Raw genomic sequence first — 17,057 nt, 5'->3', positions numbered from 1 at the left:
CCTCAATTTCTTGTGTTCTCACGCAGCTTAACCTAGAGAAGCAAATCGAGTGTAAAAATCAAAATTGGCGTGTATTTAGCATAATAGAAATCGTGCCCGTCAATACCTTCTTTCACCTCATCGCAGCGATCAAGTCCTTTTCTCCTCACGTGCACTGCACGTGTCAGGAGTTGGTTCTCTCTCATCCTCCTAAACAAACCCTAGCTTTGTTTTTTCCCCTCCATCTTCTCTCCGCCGTCGTCCGCAGAGACAGAAATCCTAACCCTAGAGAGAGGAACTGAAAGATAAAGAGAGGGGAACGGAAAGAAAAAGAAGAACGTTTGTGATGGGATTCGACGTCGGCGTCGTCCCGTTCAACCCCGACGGGTGGGGCCCGCCGGACACGCCGGCGGTGCCCCTCCTCCCCAAGCGCGAGGGCGAGGGAACCCACCCGGCGAACATCCCCTTCGCCCCCTTCTCCCGGTCGGATAAGCTGGGCCGCATCGCCGACTGGACCCGCAACCCCAACTTCAACAACCTCGGCGCCCGCTCCGGCACCGGGCGCGACGCCGTCTTCGACTTCGCCCTCGACGAGTCCTCCACCCTCGCCGCGGCCGCGGATGACGACTCGTCCTTCCGCCTCGTCGACGGAAAGCCTCCACCGCGCCCCAAGTTCGGGCCCCGCTGGCGCTTCCAACAGCGGCCCCAGCTCCCCCAGCGCCGCGACGAGGAGGTCGAGGCCCGCAAGCGCGAGGCCGAGAAGGAGCGCGCCCGCCGCGACCGCCTCTACCACCTCCACCGCTCCTCCGCCGCCTCCGGCCCAGCCTTCGCCGGCGGCCGCGGCCGCGACTCTCCCACCCTCAAGTCCTCCGTCGACATCCAGCCCGAGTGGACCATGCTCGACCAGATCCCCTTCTCCACCTTCACCAAGCTCTCCTTCGCCGTTCCCGACCCCCCCGAGGACCTCCTCGTCTGTGGCGCCCTCGAGTTCTACGATCGCTCCTTCGACCGGGTCAACCCCAAGAACGAGCGCCGCCTCGAGCGATTCAAATCCCGCAACTTCTTCAAGGTCACCACCACCGACGACCCCGTCATCCGCCGCCTCGCCGCCGACGATAAGGCCACCGTCTTCGCCACGGACGCCATCCTCTCCGCCCTCATGTGCGCCCCCCGCTCCGTCTACTCCTGGGACATCGTCATCCAGCGCGTTGGCAACAAGCTCTTCTTCGACAAGCGTGACGGCTCCCAGCTCGACCTCCTCTCCGTCAACGAGACCTCCCAGGAGCCCCTTCCGGACGCCAAGGAGGACATCAACTCCGCGCACTCCCTCGCCGTCGAGGCCACCTACGTCAACCAGAACTTCTCCCAGCAGGTCCTCCTTCGTGACGGCAACAAGGTCACCTTTGACGAACCCAACCCCTTCGCTGCTGAGGGCGAGGAGGTTGCATCTGCTGCCTACCGCTACCGCCGCTGGAAGCTCGATGATGACACCTATCTGGTCGCCCGCTGCGAGGTCCATGCTGCGTCCGACGTGAAGGGGCAGCGCTCCTTCTTGACTGTGAACGCCCTCAATGAGTTCGATCCCAAGTACACAGGTGTCGACTGGAGGCAGAAGCTTGAGACCCAGAGAGGGGCCGTGCTTGCCACGGAGCTCAAGAACAATGCCAACAAGCTCGCAAGGTGGACCGCCCAGGCCCTCCTTGCGAGTGCCGACCTGATGAAGCTTGGCTATGTCTCAAGGGTCCACCCCAGGGACCACTACAACCATGTGATCCTCAGTGTCATTGGGTACAAGCCGAGGGATTTCGCTGCCCAAATCAATCTCAACACCTCAAATATGTGGGGGATTGTCAAGTCGATTGTGGACCTGTGCATGAAGCTCAATGAGGGTAAGTATGTGCTCGTGAAGGACCCGGCGAAACCCCAGGTTAGGATCTATGAGGTGCCAGCGGATGCATTTGAGAATGACTATGTGGAGGAGCCGCTGCCCGAGGAGGAGCAGGTACAGCCACCTGCGGAGGAAGAAGATCCTGCCAGCATCATGGATGCTGTTGCTGAAGCTGAGGCCAATGCTGGTGGTGGTGGTGAAGCTACTGAGGGGGAGAACGATGCCACTGCTGCTGCTGTTTGAAGGGTACAAGCCACCGTCCCTTCCCACTTCAGTATTTCAAAATTATGACTAGGAATTATGACCTTTTGGATCGAGGATTATCTATCTGTTATTGCAATATCCTATTATTTATGTTGCTTTGATTTGTGACGGGACTGTCTTCTCTTTTATCATGCTTGATTGATGAGTCTAGACTTTTATGGACAAGGCTTTCCTTTTGTCACTAGGAAAAAATAATTTTGTGAGAATGATAATGGCTTGCTATATTACAAGGAGGATGTTTATTAACAATATGTGTTTCTATCTTATATATGTTTATATGTAACCTAAGCTTTATTTTGACCTCTTTTAACACTTTGTCCTTTATATTCTTTCTTTATCCATTCTCCTAATTACTCTTATGCTGGTTATGATTATGGGTTAGATGATGTGTTTACTTGCTTTTTGATACGATGGTGTAGCTGAGTCCATGATTTTTCTTCTGAATGCTTTTTGGAAATCTGCATTAGTGTTGTAGGAGGCTTGTGACTTCTTCACCTACCAAGATTTCAAGAAGACTTACCAGTAAACATCCTTTGGATATGGCTCTGAATTCTTTTTTAATGTTCTACTAAAACAGATATGTACTATCATAATGTTTTTTCTTTACATTCTTGTATCCTTGCATGAAAGGAAAATGTGTAATTCTAAACTTTATGGTTAGATTTCTTTGTTTTGGTAGAAAGCACTTAGGCTAATTACATTCAAGTAAATTTCCTTTGTACAAGAAAGCTGGCCTTCTCCTTTGCAACAATGGGTGCTAGAAAAGTGGGTAAGAGATAAACCACTTAAAATTTAAAAACTATAACAAGTCTTGATGGTATATTTTGCGAATAGATGGGTTTCCTGTTCGTTTCATGCGGGGAATGGTAAATCAGGATGAATCATGAGTCTTGGAGGAGATTTCTCTGTAATCAGTGATAATGCGAAAAAGTTCCTGCATAGGTTCACTAGAATTGTTAAATAGGATTTGAAAATCTGAATAATGGACATTGCATTTGTTTCCACTAGACACCAGAGCATTTCACCGGTCTTGGCAGTAAATCTTTGTAGTGAATTATCCTTTGGCATCCTAATCTAATTAGTAAAGTACATAGTGCTTAATGATACAGTCACCACTTAAGTTTCTCAGAAGTTGCTGTTTAAAAGACCTTGTAACAGCTGCTTCCTCATCAAATCTTACTCAACCATGGCTGGGTCATTGGTGATTCAGCTTATGAGCCAAAATTCTAGAGTTGAGTCACTATAGACTTAACATGTTTTCTTGGTGAAGAATAAGTGACTGATAGATTATGAGCCAAAATTCTAGAGTTGAGTCACTATAGACTAACATGTTTTCTTGGTGAAGAATAAGTGACTGATGGATTATGAGCCAAAATTCTAGAGTTGAGTCACTATAGACTAACATGTTTTCTTGGTGAAGAATAAGTGATGGACATATGGTCTAGGTGAGGATATACGTAGCTTTTGATGAGTGAGAGCTCTAATCAGTACTTGGAGACTGAAATTCATGTAATCAAATATCTGTTCTAGCTTTCACATGTGCTGGAGGATTGTAGCTGTAGAAATTTTAGTAACTGCTTGAGTGTGGATGATGAGAAGTGCAAGAAGCCGTAACATTCAAGTGAAATTGCATTTTTTTTCAAGGTAAGAAAGTGAAATTGCAATTGTATGTTTCCGAGCATTGATTGCATGCCCAAAAAAAGGACTTAAAGAAAGGATTTTCTGTGACTTTTGTTCTTAATGGAAGGAGCAAATGCATGGGGACAAATCTTCAGCTTTGAAGTAATGGAGAGTCAGGGGGATGCGGCATCCATGTTCATTACTGTTATCATGCAGCCCTATATAATTAGACATTGAAGTTTTGATGTTTGTTTTGGTCCAAATTATTGAGTTTTCATTGGTCAAGCCTTAATGAGTTTCTGATTATTCAATATTGGATACTATGATCTAGTCTAAATGGATAAGCAAGATCATACTGTTAGTTGGCGTAAGGATTGATAATATTGTTGGTCTTTGAGCTTCTTTTCGAGGATCGATTTGATTTCAGTGAGGGAGATATCAGAGGATCATGAATAATCATAGATTAAAATGTCTTTGATCACCAATGGACACCTCATTTAGGGGCTGTTTGGAAGCCCACTTAGTTTATACCTTGAATATTTCCTTTTCCTGATAATGCTAAGAAGAACCTAGCCAGGTGGGGTGAGTTTTTCTTCTCCTATTGAGAAAAATCTTAATAACCTGGGGATAACTAAAACTCTTTCATATGAAAATCCATTGTTTTAATAAACTCTTTCATATGGGATATCATTATCTTAATAAAAAGGGGGATTGTTAGTGCTTGGAAAACCACCTCAACCAGTTTCATTGTTCCTTTCCCTCACCTTTTTGAGATGATGACAACCACAAATTGTAACTTACATGCTGATGGCTTATCTGGGCATCCAAAGAGGCTCTTATGGCATTCACGACAATTAAGGCTTCTATGAAAATTCTAGAGTTGAGTCACTATAGACTAACATGTTTTCTTGGTGAAGAATAAGTGATGGACATATGGTCTAGGTGAGGATATACGTAGCTTTTGATGAGTGAGAGCTCTAATCAGTACTTGGAGACTGAAATTCATGTAATCAAATATCTGTTCTAGCTTTCACATGTGCTGGAGGATTGTAGCTGTAGAAATTTTAGTAACTGCTTGAGTGTGGATGATGAGAAGTGCAAGAAGCCGTAACATTCAAGTGAAACTGCATTTTTTTTCAAGGTAAGAAAGGGAAATTGCAATTGTATGTTTCCGAGCATTGATTGCATGCCCAAAAAAAGGACTTAAAGAAAGGATTTTCTGTGACTTTTGTTCTTAATGGAAGGAGCAAATGCATGGGGACAAATCTTCAGCTTTGAAGTAATGGAGAGTCAGGGGGATGCGGCATCCATGTTCATTACTGTTATCATGCAGCCCTATATAATTAGACATTGAAGTTTTGATGTTTGTTTTAGTCCAAATTATTGAGTTTTCATTGGTCAAGCCTTAATGAGTTTTTGATTATTCAATATTGGATACTATGATCTAGTCTAAATGGATAAGCAAGATCATACTGTTAGTTGGCGTAAGGATTGATAATATTGTTGGTCTTTGAGCTTCTTTTCGAGGATCGATTTGATTTCAGTGAGGGAGATATCAGAGGATCATGAATAATCATAGATTAAAATGTCTTTGATCACCAATGGACACCTCATTTAGGGGCTGTTTGGAAGCCCACTTAGTTTATACCTTGAATATTTCCTTTTCCTGATAATGCTAAGAAGAACCTAGCCAGGTGGGGTGAGTTTTTCTTCTCCTATTGAGAAAAATCTTAATAACCTGGGGATAACTAAAACTCTTTCATATGAAAATCCATTGTTTTAATAAACTCTTTCATATGGGATATCATTATCTTAATAAAAAGGGGGATTGTTAGTGCTTGGAAAACCACCTCAACCAGTTTCATTGTTCCTTTCCCTCACCTTTTTGAGATGATGACAACCACAAATTGTAACTTACATGCTGATGGCTTATCTGGGCATCCAAAGAGGCTCTTATGGCATTCACGACAATTAAGGCTTCTAGGGAATACAGGAACATTTGGAACTTTATTAAACTTATAAAGTGTTTGGTCTTTGTAATTTGGTTAATGTATGGACTGATAATTGTGTCAAATCGAGAAGTACGTGGCATATTCAGGAACTCAGACCAGCTGAGGGGTATACATCTTGCCACTCTGCTGGCCTGGAGGGAACTGGTATACATCTTGCCAAACACTTTCATGTCGACATACCAGCATACAACACTTCAAACCTTGCTTTATCATTGAATATGAAATGCACTTCAATTGATAATGTTAAGAGGGACGGGATTTGAGCTAACTAATACCATTTCTACTTTTTCTGAAGTTTTAACTTATCTGTAAGTTCGGTATTTTGTTTCTCTGTACTTATAGTTACAAATGATTCTTGTGACTGTTTGCTTGGATAAAGGGCAATCTGAAACAAATGAATGGCTAGTTAAGGTACAGTGAAAGAGAAAATTCACTTTGTCAGCCCTTCCGTTGCTCGTCAAGGTGACAGCTTAATTTAGAGCATATGTAATCAAGAAAGGTAGATAAATTCTTTTAAGAATACAAGTTGGTTTTTTATGCATAGAAGCAGAGATTTCAGAGTTGAATCAGTTTCTTTTTTGTAAAATGACGGTGAAGTTCCTAAGTTCCCTTTCACACGTTTGGAATAGTTCATGATGAGGTCTTGGAATGAGTTTGTAAAATAGTTCTGTCATCCACAAACTATTAAATGTAATAAACTAAGGGAGCTTGTTACTGGAAGCTTGGAGTCTCTAAGAGCCTCGAAGCTCAGCATCCGCCTCCTCGGAGCCTCCTCTGCCCCGTCCAACCTTCCTCATCTTCCAGAGTTAACTTCACTGAGGGACAAAATCATCAGCAACCTGCTGTCCGGTCATCTGGCTCTCCAGAATTTAGCATTACCCGGTCATCTGAGAACAGCTTAAAGCCTTTTTTTCCTGAATCTCAAAAATAAAATGCAGTGCAGCTTCAGTGGCAGCATGCATGGAGATGAGACTCCATCAGTCAGATTAGGATGCCTTGAAGTAATTGCCTGTAGGATCAATGTTACTGCGCCCCATATAATGAAATACCCATAATTGTAGCAGAAATGATTTCCCCCCCTTTTTTGGCAACGCTCGGAGCACTTTTAGCTAAAGCAAACAAAACGCCTCACAACCTGAAATAGAATGGCAATATACAAAGAGATGATATTTTGTGTGTTAAGATCCCTTTAAGTTAGCTGGTATCAGCTTAAAGACTAAAGCCTTTTAAGTTTAGACTGCCGGCATGCTTAGAGGTAGTATATTGGGCACAGCTTTTTTCCTATTGAAAACAGGACAATTTCTTTTAAACTTGATGCCACTCAGTTATTATGCATGTGTATCTGTAGTCAAAAAAGGCTACGTACTACTCTTTGTCACTCTCTTTCTTAATAAAGAAAAACAGACATCTTTTTCTTTTTTTTTCTTAACAAAGAAAAAACAAATATCTGAAAGTTTGTCAAGGTACTATTTGTTCAAACCTATATATGATATGTAATAATATTTAGGCCTACAACTTTTCGCATTTGTGGAACAACAAGGCATCAGAGACTTTGAGTTCTCATTTTTGGTTTCAACTTGTGCTGATCTTTTCCATACTTCCAAGACCAAACAGTGTGTATATTCAAATGGAGATGCAATTTTCATTTTTGTTTCCACATCAAAAACCTGCTAAGATGTTCTTTTAAGGAAGCAACTAGAAATGTCTAGAGCAATGAGACTGCTGTAATAGCTGCCCAGGTAACCTTGTCAGCTCCCGAAGAGAAGCAGCAACAATCCTTCCTATGTCTATGAGCAATCTTGAAGGTAAGTGCTTCTTATTCATTCACAAGCATCCATCATAATCAAATGACGACTTTATCCATTACAACAAGCTTTAGTAGATCAGCAGTAACATCACTCGAACGCTCTCCAGCTAGAATCTGTAGCATGCAGAGAACTACGTTGTGTGCGGTAAGGGAAAGTTGATTCAGTATTTTGAAGAGAAAAAAATCTATGCGACAATAAAAAAGGGTTACTGAAAGCATAACATTTCCTTAATACAAATTTAAGATATCTACATTATATCTGAGTTTTAACTCTTTGCTCCTATTGAGACGATTTGGCATTCCTAGTTGAGTCAGCCATTCATTCAAGTAGGCTGTGTTTGTCGCAGGCCCAATTATTGAGGCCTCTTTTAGGAATCATGGAAACCCAGTAGCTAAGGGGCTATGCAATTCCAGCTAGTTCAAGAGTGGCAGAGGATTTTATTTTCGATCTTATGTATTGTAAACACAGAGATGGAGCAAGATGCATTGTTGTTATCTCAAAATCCAATATCACGTTTCAAAATATTTATTTGATTATTAGTTAAGATGCCATCATCTGTAATATTTATCAATCTTTCCACTGGTAATGGAAAGTGCTTTAGACCTTCGAGCCTTCCCTCCTTGCTTGAAATCCTTTCCATCCAGACATCCAGTAGGCGTTATATACAAAGGCTAGAATCCAGGCGCGCTCTACTTGTACTCCATCTAAATATTGTGAGGAAATTTTCTTTGAATCTCAAATTGGCAAACCGCATATTGGAAAATAGAAAATCTAACGGTTCGGATATAGCTCAGCTATCAATATATTTATATCTATATTTATGTTGCTTGACGAATGCAAATATGGATATAAATATGGATATTAGTCAGGTGCAAAAATTCATATCTATATTTATTTTAAACAGATATAGATACAATTCGGATATTAAAAGTATTGATACAGATATGGATATAAGTTAGATAATTAAATTTTATATCTATATAATTAAAAATATTATTAAGTAAATGGTAAATCAAGTTAATAGCAAATTAGTATAATTATATATTTTCTAATATGATTAATATTTTTTTAAAAAATTAATAAGTATTATATAAAATTAAATAAAATTATAAATAATATTAGATATTTAGATATGGACCATATAGTTATATATATATATTTATTTATTTATTTAGTAGATATGAATATAGAAACGGTATCTGGACCGATTCAGGCTTCACAGCAGCAAATTATCCACCCTAAATGATCATAAAAACCCGGCACGGAATTCTGTCCATATATACCCCCATTTGATACCACGTGAAGATTTTGGGATGTGTTTATCAGACAAAACACTTTGATCACAGCCGTTCATCCTATTCATCAAAGTACATCGTACGTGTGCTTTTCAGACTCTCGCCAACGGTCCCGTGGCAAAAAAGCCTCTGTACTTTCCCTTCTTAAACAGGCCTCCCGTTGGGGCTGCCACGCGCCCGCGCCCACGCCCACGCCCGTGCACTCCGGCTTCTTCCAGCTCCACCTCTATGAAACCGCAGTAACCGCCCACGTTTTTTTGTTCTCATTTTTTGTGCCAACCTCTACTGCGGTGTAAACCGTGTGAGCGTGTGTGCGAGCGAGTGGTAGGTTCAAGAAACCAGCCGCCCATGGCGGCGAACAGGAAGAAGAAGGGGAAGATAGTGTCTGACTCCGAGCCGCATCTGAGCGGCGGAGTCGCCGCCGCCGACGGCCTGGACCTATTCGGACTCCTCCCGGACTGCCTTATCGTCTCCATCCTCTCCCTCCTCCCCATCGAAGACTCCGTCCGGACCAGCATCCTCTCCACCCGGTGGCGCCATCTCTGGACCCTCGCCCCCCTCCGTCTCCTCGACGACTCCGCCCTCCGCTCTGAGAGAATGAAGCACATCGCCCTCCGTACGGCCCACCAGGAGCAATGGCGCGCCATGGAGGGCTGGCGCGTCCAAGCCATAGGCCGCGTCCTCTCCGCCCACGCCGGTCCTATCCAGATCTGCCGCCTTTCCTGCCTCTATTTCCACGTCTCCCTTCTTGACGGCTGGATCCAAACCCTAATCCGGAAGGGCATCCAAGATCTCGCTCTCCTCATCCCCATGGAGAAGCGCTTCTACCTCGTGCCTCCTTTCCTTATCACATGCCAATCCCTCCAGTCCTTGGAGCTATGCTACTGCCGATTCCCGAAACCCACTCACCCTCGCCCCTATCTTGTTAATCTCAGAGCTCTGAAGCTGAAGTGGAGTCTCGTGACGGATGCCGCCGTCCATGAGATTCTCTCCAGCTGCCCGGCTTTGCAGAGTTTGGCTTTGGTGCACTGCGCTGGCCTCCGGCGCATCCATCTCCGCTCCCCGGTTCTCTGCAGCATGACACTGGATGACTACGCGGAGGAGGTCGAGGAGCTCTTCGTTGTCGATGCCCCGAATCTCGAGTGTCTGATGCTCGGTAAGAGCACGACGACGAGGACGCGCGTAAAAGTTGGAAATGCACCGAAGCTGGAGCTGCTGGGCTTTGTTGATATGAGCATCAGGATGCTCGAGTTGGGAAGCACTTGTTTCCAGGTACTTTTGTTCATATAGAACTGATATTGATGCAATGTTACTGTAAAGCTCATTTTTGTTCTTCGCACTGAATTAACCGTCTCTCTCTCTCTCTCTGCGTTTAATTTACTTCCTATGTCGCAGCAAAGTATGCTTAGTAAATTGAGTACTTTGGTGCATAGTCTGAAAAAGCTAGCCGTTAGAGTGAACTTCAATGACGATCTTCAGGCACATACACTTTTTGACCTGCTCAGATGCTTCCCTTGCCTGGAAACATTGGATGTTTTGGTAATTTTGATATTTGTAGTGTTTGGTGTTTCTTTGTTTTTTGTTTTTTTTCCTTTTGATAACAGAAGCTTTGGGCTCGCCCCCCCTTTTTGTTGGCTATAGATTGTTGACATGGATAACTATGATGAGCCGGATTTGGAGGACTGGGAGCTGCATGGTTCGTGTGATTGTCTTGATCATCATCTGAAAAGTGTGACATTGAAGGGTTTCTTGGGACAGAGAACCGATTTGGGATTTGCTAACTTTCTCATTGAAAAAGCGCGAGTGCTTAAGGTCATGATTCTTATTTCTGTTTGTGCTTGGAAAGAGGGATGGGTAGAGACCAAACAACAAGATATGTCGCTTCAGAATAAAGCTTCTGTAAATGCTGAAGTAGTTTTCGTGAAAGAAAAACATGAGAATAATCGATTTCAACCTTGGAGTTCACTATTTTGAACTGTAGCAGCTCGGTTTGGAACGAGATTTCAAGATATTTCAGATCGTTTGGGCTTTGGTTTCCTTTTGGTCCGAGTTATTATAAGATGGCTGGAAAAGCAGAAATAACATGAAGGAGTGATCTGAAGAAAAAAACGCATTTATTGCTCATAATGGTGTCAATAACCTATTTTCTTATCCATCGATGTGGCTATGAGATTTTGCTATGGAAACCTTCGTGTAAGTTATTTTCATTGTTCTTATTTTGGAACTCAAAATTTTACTGCAGTTCTTTGGGTGAAACTTTTTATTTAAGTAACTACATCCTACTGGAAAATGGAACAAATTATGCTTCTTATTTCCATATTTAAAATTTATGAAGTGTCTGTGGATTTCTTCCTGGTGTTTATGAGATTGTGAATTTCACATTATTGGTGGATAATTTGCTTCTTCAATAGATAAGCTGGTGGGAATAGATTTGCAAATGATGGATATCTTTCTGCCGCATAAAATTATGAATTGTTGGTTCTTGTTGGCTGTTTGACTTATGACGTCCCTATTTCATCCATGAAATATTTCATGGAGGAATTGTATTCAAAGGAAATTGCTACACCTTTGTTGTTTGGCTGATTTAAATTTCATACAGGACACTAGACACTTCTAATTTACTGTGTTTGGTGACACCTGATTGTTCTGCTAGCTGGATGTGACTCTAATGCGACCCTTCTGATGTTCCACATCTCTGTTCACCTGGATGATGCAATGGATCCACCTTTTTGAGATGATTGAATGGTAGAGGAGCACCACATCTAAAAGGTCACATGTCAGCCACATCATTTTTATGCATCATTGTTATTGTCAGAGGAAGTGTAGAGAGTGGAGCTTTTTGTTGAAACGTGCTTTTATCAACTACCATCTGAGTCATTAAGGAATATATGATGCCTGCTGTTTGTGTGCACAAATAAATATTCATGCTTGCCATTGCTCTTTACCATCAAAAATTACTTGGCTTTATATAAGTTGTTAATTTATTAGATTATACCGATATGTTGTGAAGCAAGTATGGTGCCACTTCAGTTGCATCCTACATGCTGCTTTGTTCACTTCTGGATTGCTTGCTATTTGTTTGCTATGATCAATATGGCTATTTGTGAATGTCTCTATGTTGCTTTCATGTGCTTATGTAGTCCTAACTCAATTGGCAGTCCTATCACTCTTTTGCTGATGCAATACATAGGAGGGTGCCATAAAAAAAAGAGCAGTCATAAATATTGCCAACTTATTATGTGAATATATGAATTTTTCTTTTGCTCATAGTAGTGTGTGTTTTAGTTGTGTTGGATCCAAACTGGGCATTCACTTTATGATCCTTTATCTTAATGCTTTTGATGGATGGAGTTGTTATCAATGTTCGAAAACAGGTCTTCGCCTTTTGATGTGTGTGTATTTTGCTGTATCAGCTTGTCTGAGATTGGAGTTGTAGTGAAGGCTAGAAAATCTTTCTTCGGCCAGGTTAGAGCTTTTTTAAACCTAAACAAGCAAAAAACCAGGAGACTCTAATGCCATGAAGATTTAGGATCGCTTAAAGCAATTTCTATACTCCCAAAATCTTTGGGTCAGGGAGGCAGATGCTAAATATGAATAGCCCCCCAAAGCAACGGGCATAACACCTGGTATTGAAACCCAGTCTGGAGTGAAATAAATACTGCATCTTCGGTTTAAAAATTATAATAATAAGAATGCCGTAAGTAAAATAAAACCAAAGTCATATTGCATTATACTTCAGTTTACCAGAGTGGTAAACTGAATGATAATGTGAGATGACTTTGGCCTTGACTGGCATGTGTAGATGAATTTGCAACCCTGCTTATTTGTAAACACATGAAAACTAAAATCCATTTTTTTAATTGTGTAGTTCTAATTTAGTTTTCTGTTGAAATCTGATATCTTGATTCATCCATTACTTTCTTAGTTTTTACATGTAAAGAGTGCCGTTATTTTGTACATTACTTGGGTGGACAGAAAATATTTGATGATGCATATTAAAACAAGTAGAAATTTCTGCGTTATTCTTTGAGCTGCTAGAGTGCTCATTTCTGGAGTCTTTTGCTTTCTTATATTACTGTAATAAAACGCCATTTCTGAATGCCTCTATATAGTTTTCTTGTGCTTATATTGCATTTTTAACACTAACACACTCCTGTGGTCATTCTTTGCTCATGTAACACACAGAAGCATGGCGAAGTTAAACTGACGAGCAGTTGGTACAATGTCAACAAAGACTAGGGTGTGTTCTTAGTTCTTATAATTGGCAGTTGGCATTAGGATCTTATATCATCATAATATTGATAAACTTATATCATCACACAATATGCTGTGTTAGATCCTAAGGTTAGGCATATGGTGATTGCTAGATCGGTCCAGTAGAGAAGAAACCCTTTCCAGAAGAAACCTTAAAACTGTGCTACATTAACAGAGACAGACTTCTATTCTGGTTGGGATCCCTTGGTGGTGGATAAAACATGATTGTGGAAAACAAACTTGTTCTGGAGAATGCCTAAAAAATTGTTAGCTAAGACTGATAATTTGCTCAAAGTAATCTGTTTCGTGCTCATAAGAAATAGCACATTCTAAAACAAGATAGTTTGTGATAAAAGTAATGCCACCTAGCTATAATTAGATATTTATGGATGAATGCTTTCTATTCGTAGTGTTTGTATGCATGCATTCATGCATGTACGTGTACATGTATGTTTCCAACTGAACTAAGATTTTTTGTCTTTCAATGGAAAAAGGAATATTTGACATCTTATGTGAGCTTAAATATTATTTATTCAAAAAGTTGGGTGTGTGTGTGCTATATGTAAATCAACATTTTGTGTCTGGAATACCTAAACAATAAATAAAAGGTATTTTTTGATTTCACTTCGTTTCCTTTGTTCTTTAAGTTGTAGACAAACATACCTTGAAGTTCTTTTGCCAATATATACACAGATAAGACTAATCTTGCTTGAACCTTTACCTGTATCATATAGTCTTTATCTATTTATTTAAGTGGTGATAAATGTCTGGAACACTGATGCTCTGCATCTCAAAATTTAATAGTATGGGATAATAACAAGAGTTAATTAGAGTAATGAGCATTGATCAATAAACGGAATTAACTCTAGGACTAATTTGTTCAAGATGATGGACTGAGATGATCTGTGTTAAAGCTAGGAATGTTTAAAGCAATAACTTGCGTGGTATAGTCTGTAAAGAAATCCATCTTTTCAAGGAGAAAGCAGGTAGAGAAATCTTATGTGGTCTAGTTCTGCACATATGGGATTTGGATTTTAAATAAGTAATGGACTTTGTTAGAGAAGTTTGTTTTCAGTTCCCAAAATTATTCAAGAATTCTTAACAATTTTGAAGGTACATTGCCATTTATTATAATCGCTCCAAGTCTAAGAAGTAAGATTGGAAATTTATAGGAAAATTAGATAAATTGTGAGGTTTATTTATTTATCAATTATTTTTTTTGGTTTTAATGTCATAACTTTAGCTGTGTGCCATGGTCTTCTGTTACTTTGTCTTGGTTTCCTGCTGTTTCTTTTAGCAAAGTAATAACTATTTTTCTCCACATTACATTGTTCTGGCATAATTTATGCCTGAGTTTGAAATATCAGCTGGCTATTTCTTGGTCTTGGGAATTCCATTTTTATAAGGAAAGTCGTTTTTCCAGGAATAGGCAATGTTCTCTGAGAAATATAGTTGGGATTCCACTGCCAGGGTTCAGAATCCAGGCCTCTTTCAAGTGGAGCGACATCAACTAGCTTGTCCGCCCTATGAATGAACAATGTTCATACTGGCCCTCTCATGATCTAATTCATGTGGAGTGATTTCTGTTTGCAGTCCTTCATGGACAAACTGGAGGACCTGGCAGAAGTGCATCAAGAGTGAAATTAAGGACGCCCTCGGCAGCAATCTCCATCACCATTTGGCATTTGGGTGTTTGGAGGTTTGTGGTTTTTTTTTTTTTTTTTTTTTGGGGGGGGGGGGGGGGGAGTATTATCTCAGTCATGCTGAGAAGCCTCTTTATAGATTTCTGCAGATGTTAAATCCCATACATTTCCTATAGGCTATCGATGCTGAAAGATTGAGCTAGTTGCAGGATGTCAAAAAAGCAGTTGGAACTTAGTATGACAAAACTAGCACAATTGAAAGTCAATTAATCCTGATGATTTTCTTCAGAATGAGGCAAACAAGGTTGCCCCGGAGAACTTGAAAGCAAGTTTGCGAAGATGTTGAATGAGTTTGATGAGGCTAACACTAACGTTGTATGTTGTCCTAGTTGGGAAGACAAGATTCTTGTTGTGGATTGTGGTGTAAAGGAGCCCAGTGTTGCAAATATTAAGCTGTTTTGGTTCAGCTGGTTATGCAAGCTATGTGTTTAAGCTTGGTTATCTTGAGCTAAGCTTCGACCCAGCGGATCATGCTTGGCTTGTGACGTATGTGAACAAACTGAATCTGCAGCTGAGCTGAGCTTGTTTGTGCTTCGCAAATGGCCAAATTTTCAATTGCTGCTGCTTTATTGGTCGACCTCAGGAGTGGAGTTTGAGCTAGGCTTCATTATTTAAACTAAAATGAGCATGTCTGTGATCAGATCTCGTCTTCGTTTTCATTTTTATAGCCCCAGTAGCCAAACAAGATGAAGTTCTTGTATTTTGTCAGAACACTGCTCCCCATGTATTTTGTAAATGTATCCTTCAATTGTTCACCTTCTGAATATTTTGAGGGATTTAAGGAAATTGCGTGTTAATGTAGAGAGACTGCTGAAACGCTCGTGCCCGTCATGTGTATAAATGGAAGTGTGGGTTCTAATTATATGCATTTAAATGAAATTATTAGCATGATACTAGCATGAGAAGATTGACATGGAAATGAGTTCATTATGTTTTGACAGAAAATGTGATAAAAATGTTTTACTAATAACTTGCAACATGTTGTAGGAGAAGTGCTAATAAAGTCAAAATTTGTGATTATGCATTGAAATCTGGTGTATTTTACCTCTGGCTGAACTTGGTCGACGTAACATTTGAATATCTCTAGCATTAATCAAATTGGAATCTGAATTGATCAAGTTCGGCTGGAGGTGATTTAAGGTCAAAATGTTTTAGGATGTGAGCTTCCAGTATATTTTTTGATGAGGCTAAATTCAACGTGGTATACTCCTCTGTTCAGGAAGCCAAGATTTTTGTTGCAGATGGAGCTGCAAGCAAGCTGAGGCCCTGCAAATTTTGCAGAGAAATAACGAGCAAGGCAAAATATGGAGGATGCCCTGATTTATTGCCATGTCAGGCATGCGCGTGCATATTGTTTTAGAAAAATGTAATGATATACGTATATGATTTAAAGTATTTGCATGACATTAACATTTTGAACAGATGAAAAATAAATAGCATAAGTCCATTACATTGTCATAAATAATCTGACAAAGAACATTTTATTAACAGCTTCCAAAATGTTGTTGAAAAATCTTTACTACTTTCGAAATCTCTCACCATGCATTAAAAGCAAGTGTTTTTATATGATGTCCCAGTAGTTAAGCTTGGCTGCAACAGATGGAAGATTAGAATAGCTTGATTGGCTTCAGAATTAAATGAAACTTGAATCCATACTGATCGCATTCAACTTGACATTGTTCAAGGTCCAAAACGCTTAGGATTCCTCTACGTGGAGTTCGTAAAATGATCGTAGTGTTGCCATCCTCGTGAGACTAGCTCATTTTTTTTTTCTTTGAACCAAACATAAGGGAATGCTCCTCTTGATACCAAAAATGGATCGGTTAAAATCCTAGTGGTTCTAAGCATGCAGAATAGGTGATTATCTATCTGATAAATTGGCAAATGAGACATTATACCGATCGCTGTATAATATTGCAGAGTTTCAAATATTTAATGAGAAGGGATTGCTTGCTTCAACTGCACCCGGATGATAATGCTGAAAGTAATTAGAGAGCTACGAAAACAGAGTAACTATCGATAATGATTGATCCTAATGGCTCATTCAGGAAATGCCTCCAAGTTCTCAACCCAGTGTGAGGATGATTCAGGCTTTAAACTAAGATTGAAGTTATATTTGGTTTAGGAGCAAACTGATGCAATTCAGGATGGGTCCAAGAATAGTTTTGGCATAGTTGGGTGTGGATTAGTCTGATTTAACTGTGGTGCGACATAGAGTCGTAGATATGCTCCTT

The 17,057-nt window shown here is 40.6% G+C and overlaps 2 protein-coding genes across 3 annotated transcripts; both read left to right on the top strand.

Moving 5' to 3' along the window:
* The first annotated feature begins 204 nt into the window (after nucleotides 1-204).
* LOC103713242 (eukaryotic translation initiation factor 3 subunit D-like) lies at nucleotides 205-2,441 on the top strand. The gene has a single exon (XM_008800106.4). The coding sequence runs from the start codon at nucleotides 326-328 to the stop codon at nucleotides 2,108-2,110; it is 1,785 nt and encodes a 594-aa protein (XP_008798328.2). The 5' UTR covers nucleotides 205-325; the 3' UTR covers nucleotides 2,111-2,441.
* Nucleotides 2,442-9,037: 6,596 nt separating this feature from the next.
* Nucleotides 9,038-15,716, top strand: LOC103713244 (F-box/FBD/LRR-repeat protein At1g13570-like). 2 transcript variants are annotated; one of them, XR_001879801.3, is made up of 5 exons: nucleotides 9,038-10,138; nucleotides 10,262-10,405; nucleotides 10,508-11,059; nucleotides 14,544-14,819; nucleotides 14,903-15,716. XR_001879801.3 is itself a non-coding variant. In XM_008800109.4 (3 exons), the coding sequence occupies exons 1-3, from the start codon at nucleotides 9,215-9,217 to the stop codon at nucleotides 10,838-10,840; spliced, it is 1,401 nt and encodes a 466-aa protein (XP_008798331.2). In that variant the 5' UTR covers nucleotides 9,038-9,214; the 3' UTR covers nucleotides 10,841-11,226. The 2 variants fall into 2 exon arrangements, 1 of the variants encoding a protein (XP_008798331.2); XM_008800109.4 differs by lacking the exons at nucleotides 14,544-14,819; nucleotides 14,903-15,716 and having other exon boundaries at nucleotides 10,508-11,226.
* The last annotated feature ends 1,341 nt before the right edge of the window (nucleotides 15,717-17,057 follow it).

This window comes from Phoenix dactylifera, chromosome 11 (genome assembly GCF_009389715.1).
Source record: "Phoenix dactylifera cultivar Barhee BC4 chromosome 11, palm_55x_up_171113_PBpolish2nd_filt_p, whole genome shotgun sequence".
NCBI classification, from domain to species: Eukaryota; Viridiplantae; Streptophyta; class Magnoliopsida; order Arecales; family Arecaceae; genus Phoenix; species Phoenix dactylifera.
The sequence above is the reverse complement of the archived record's forward strand: the minus strand, read 5'-3'. Positions and strand labels throughout refer to the sequence as shown.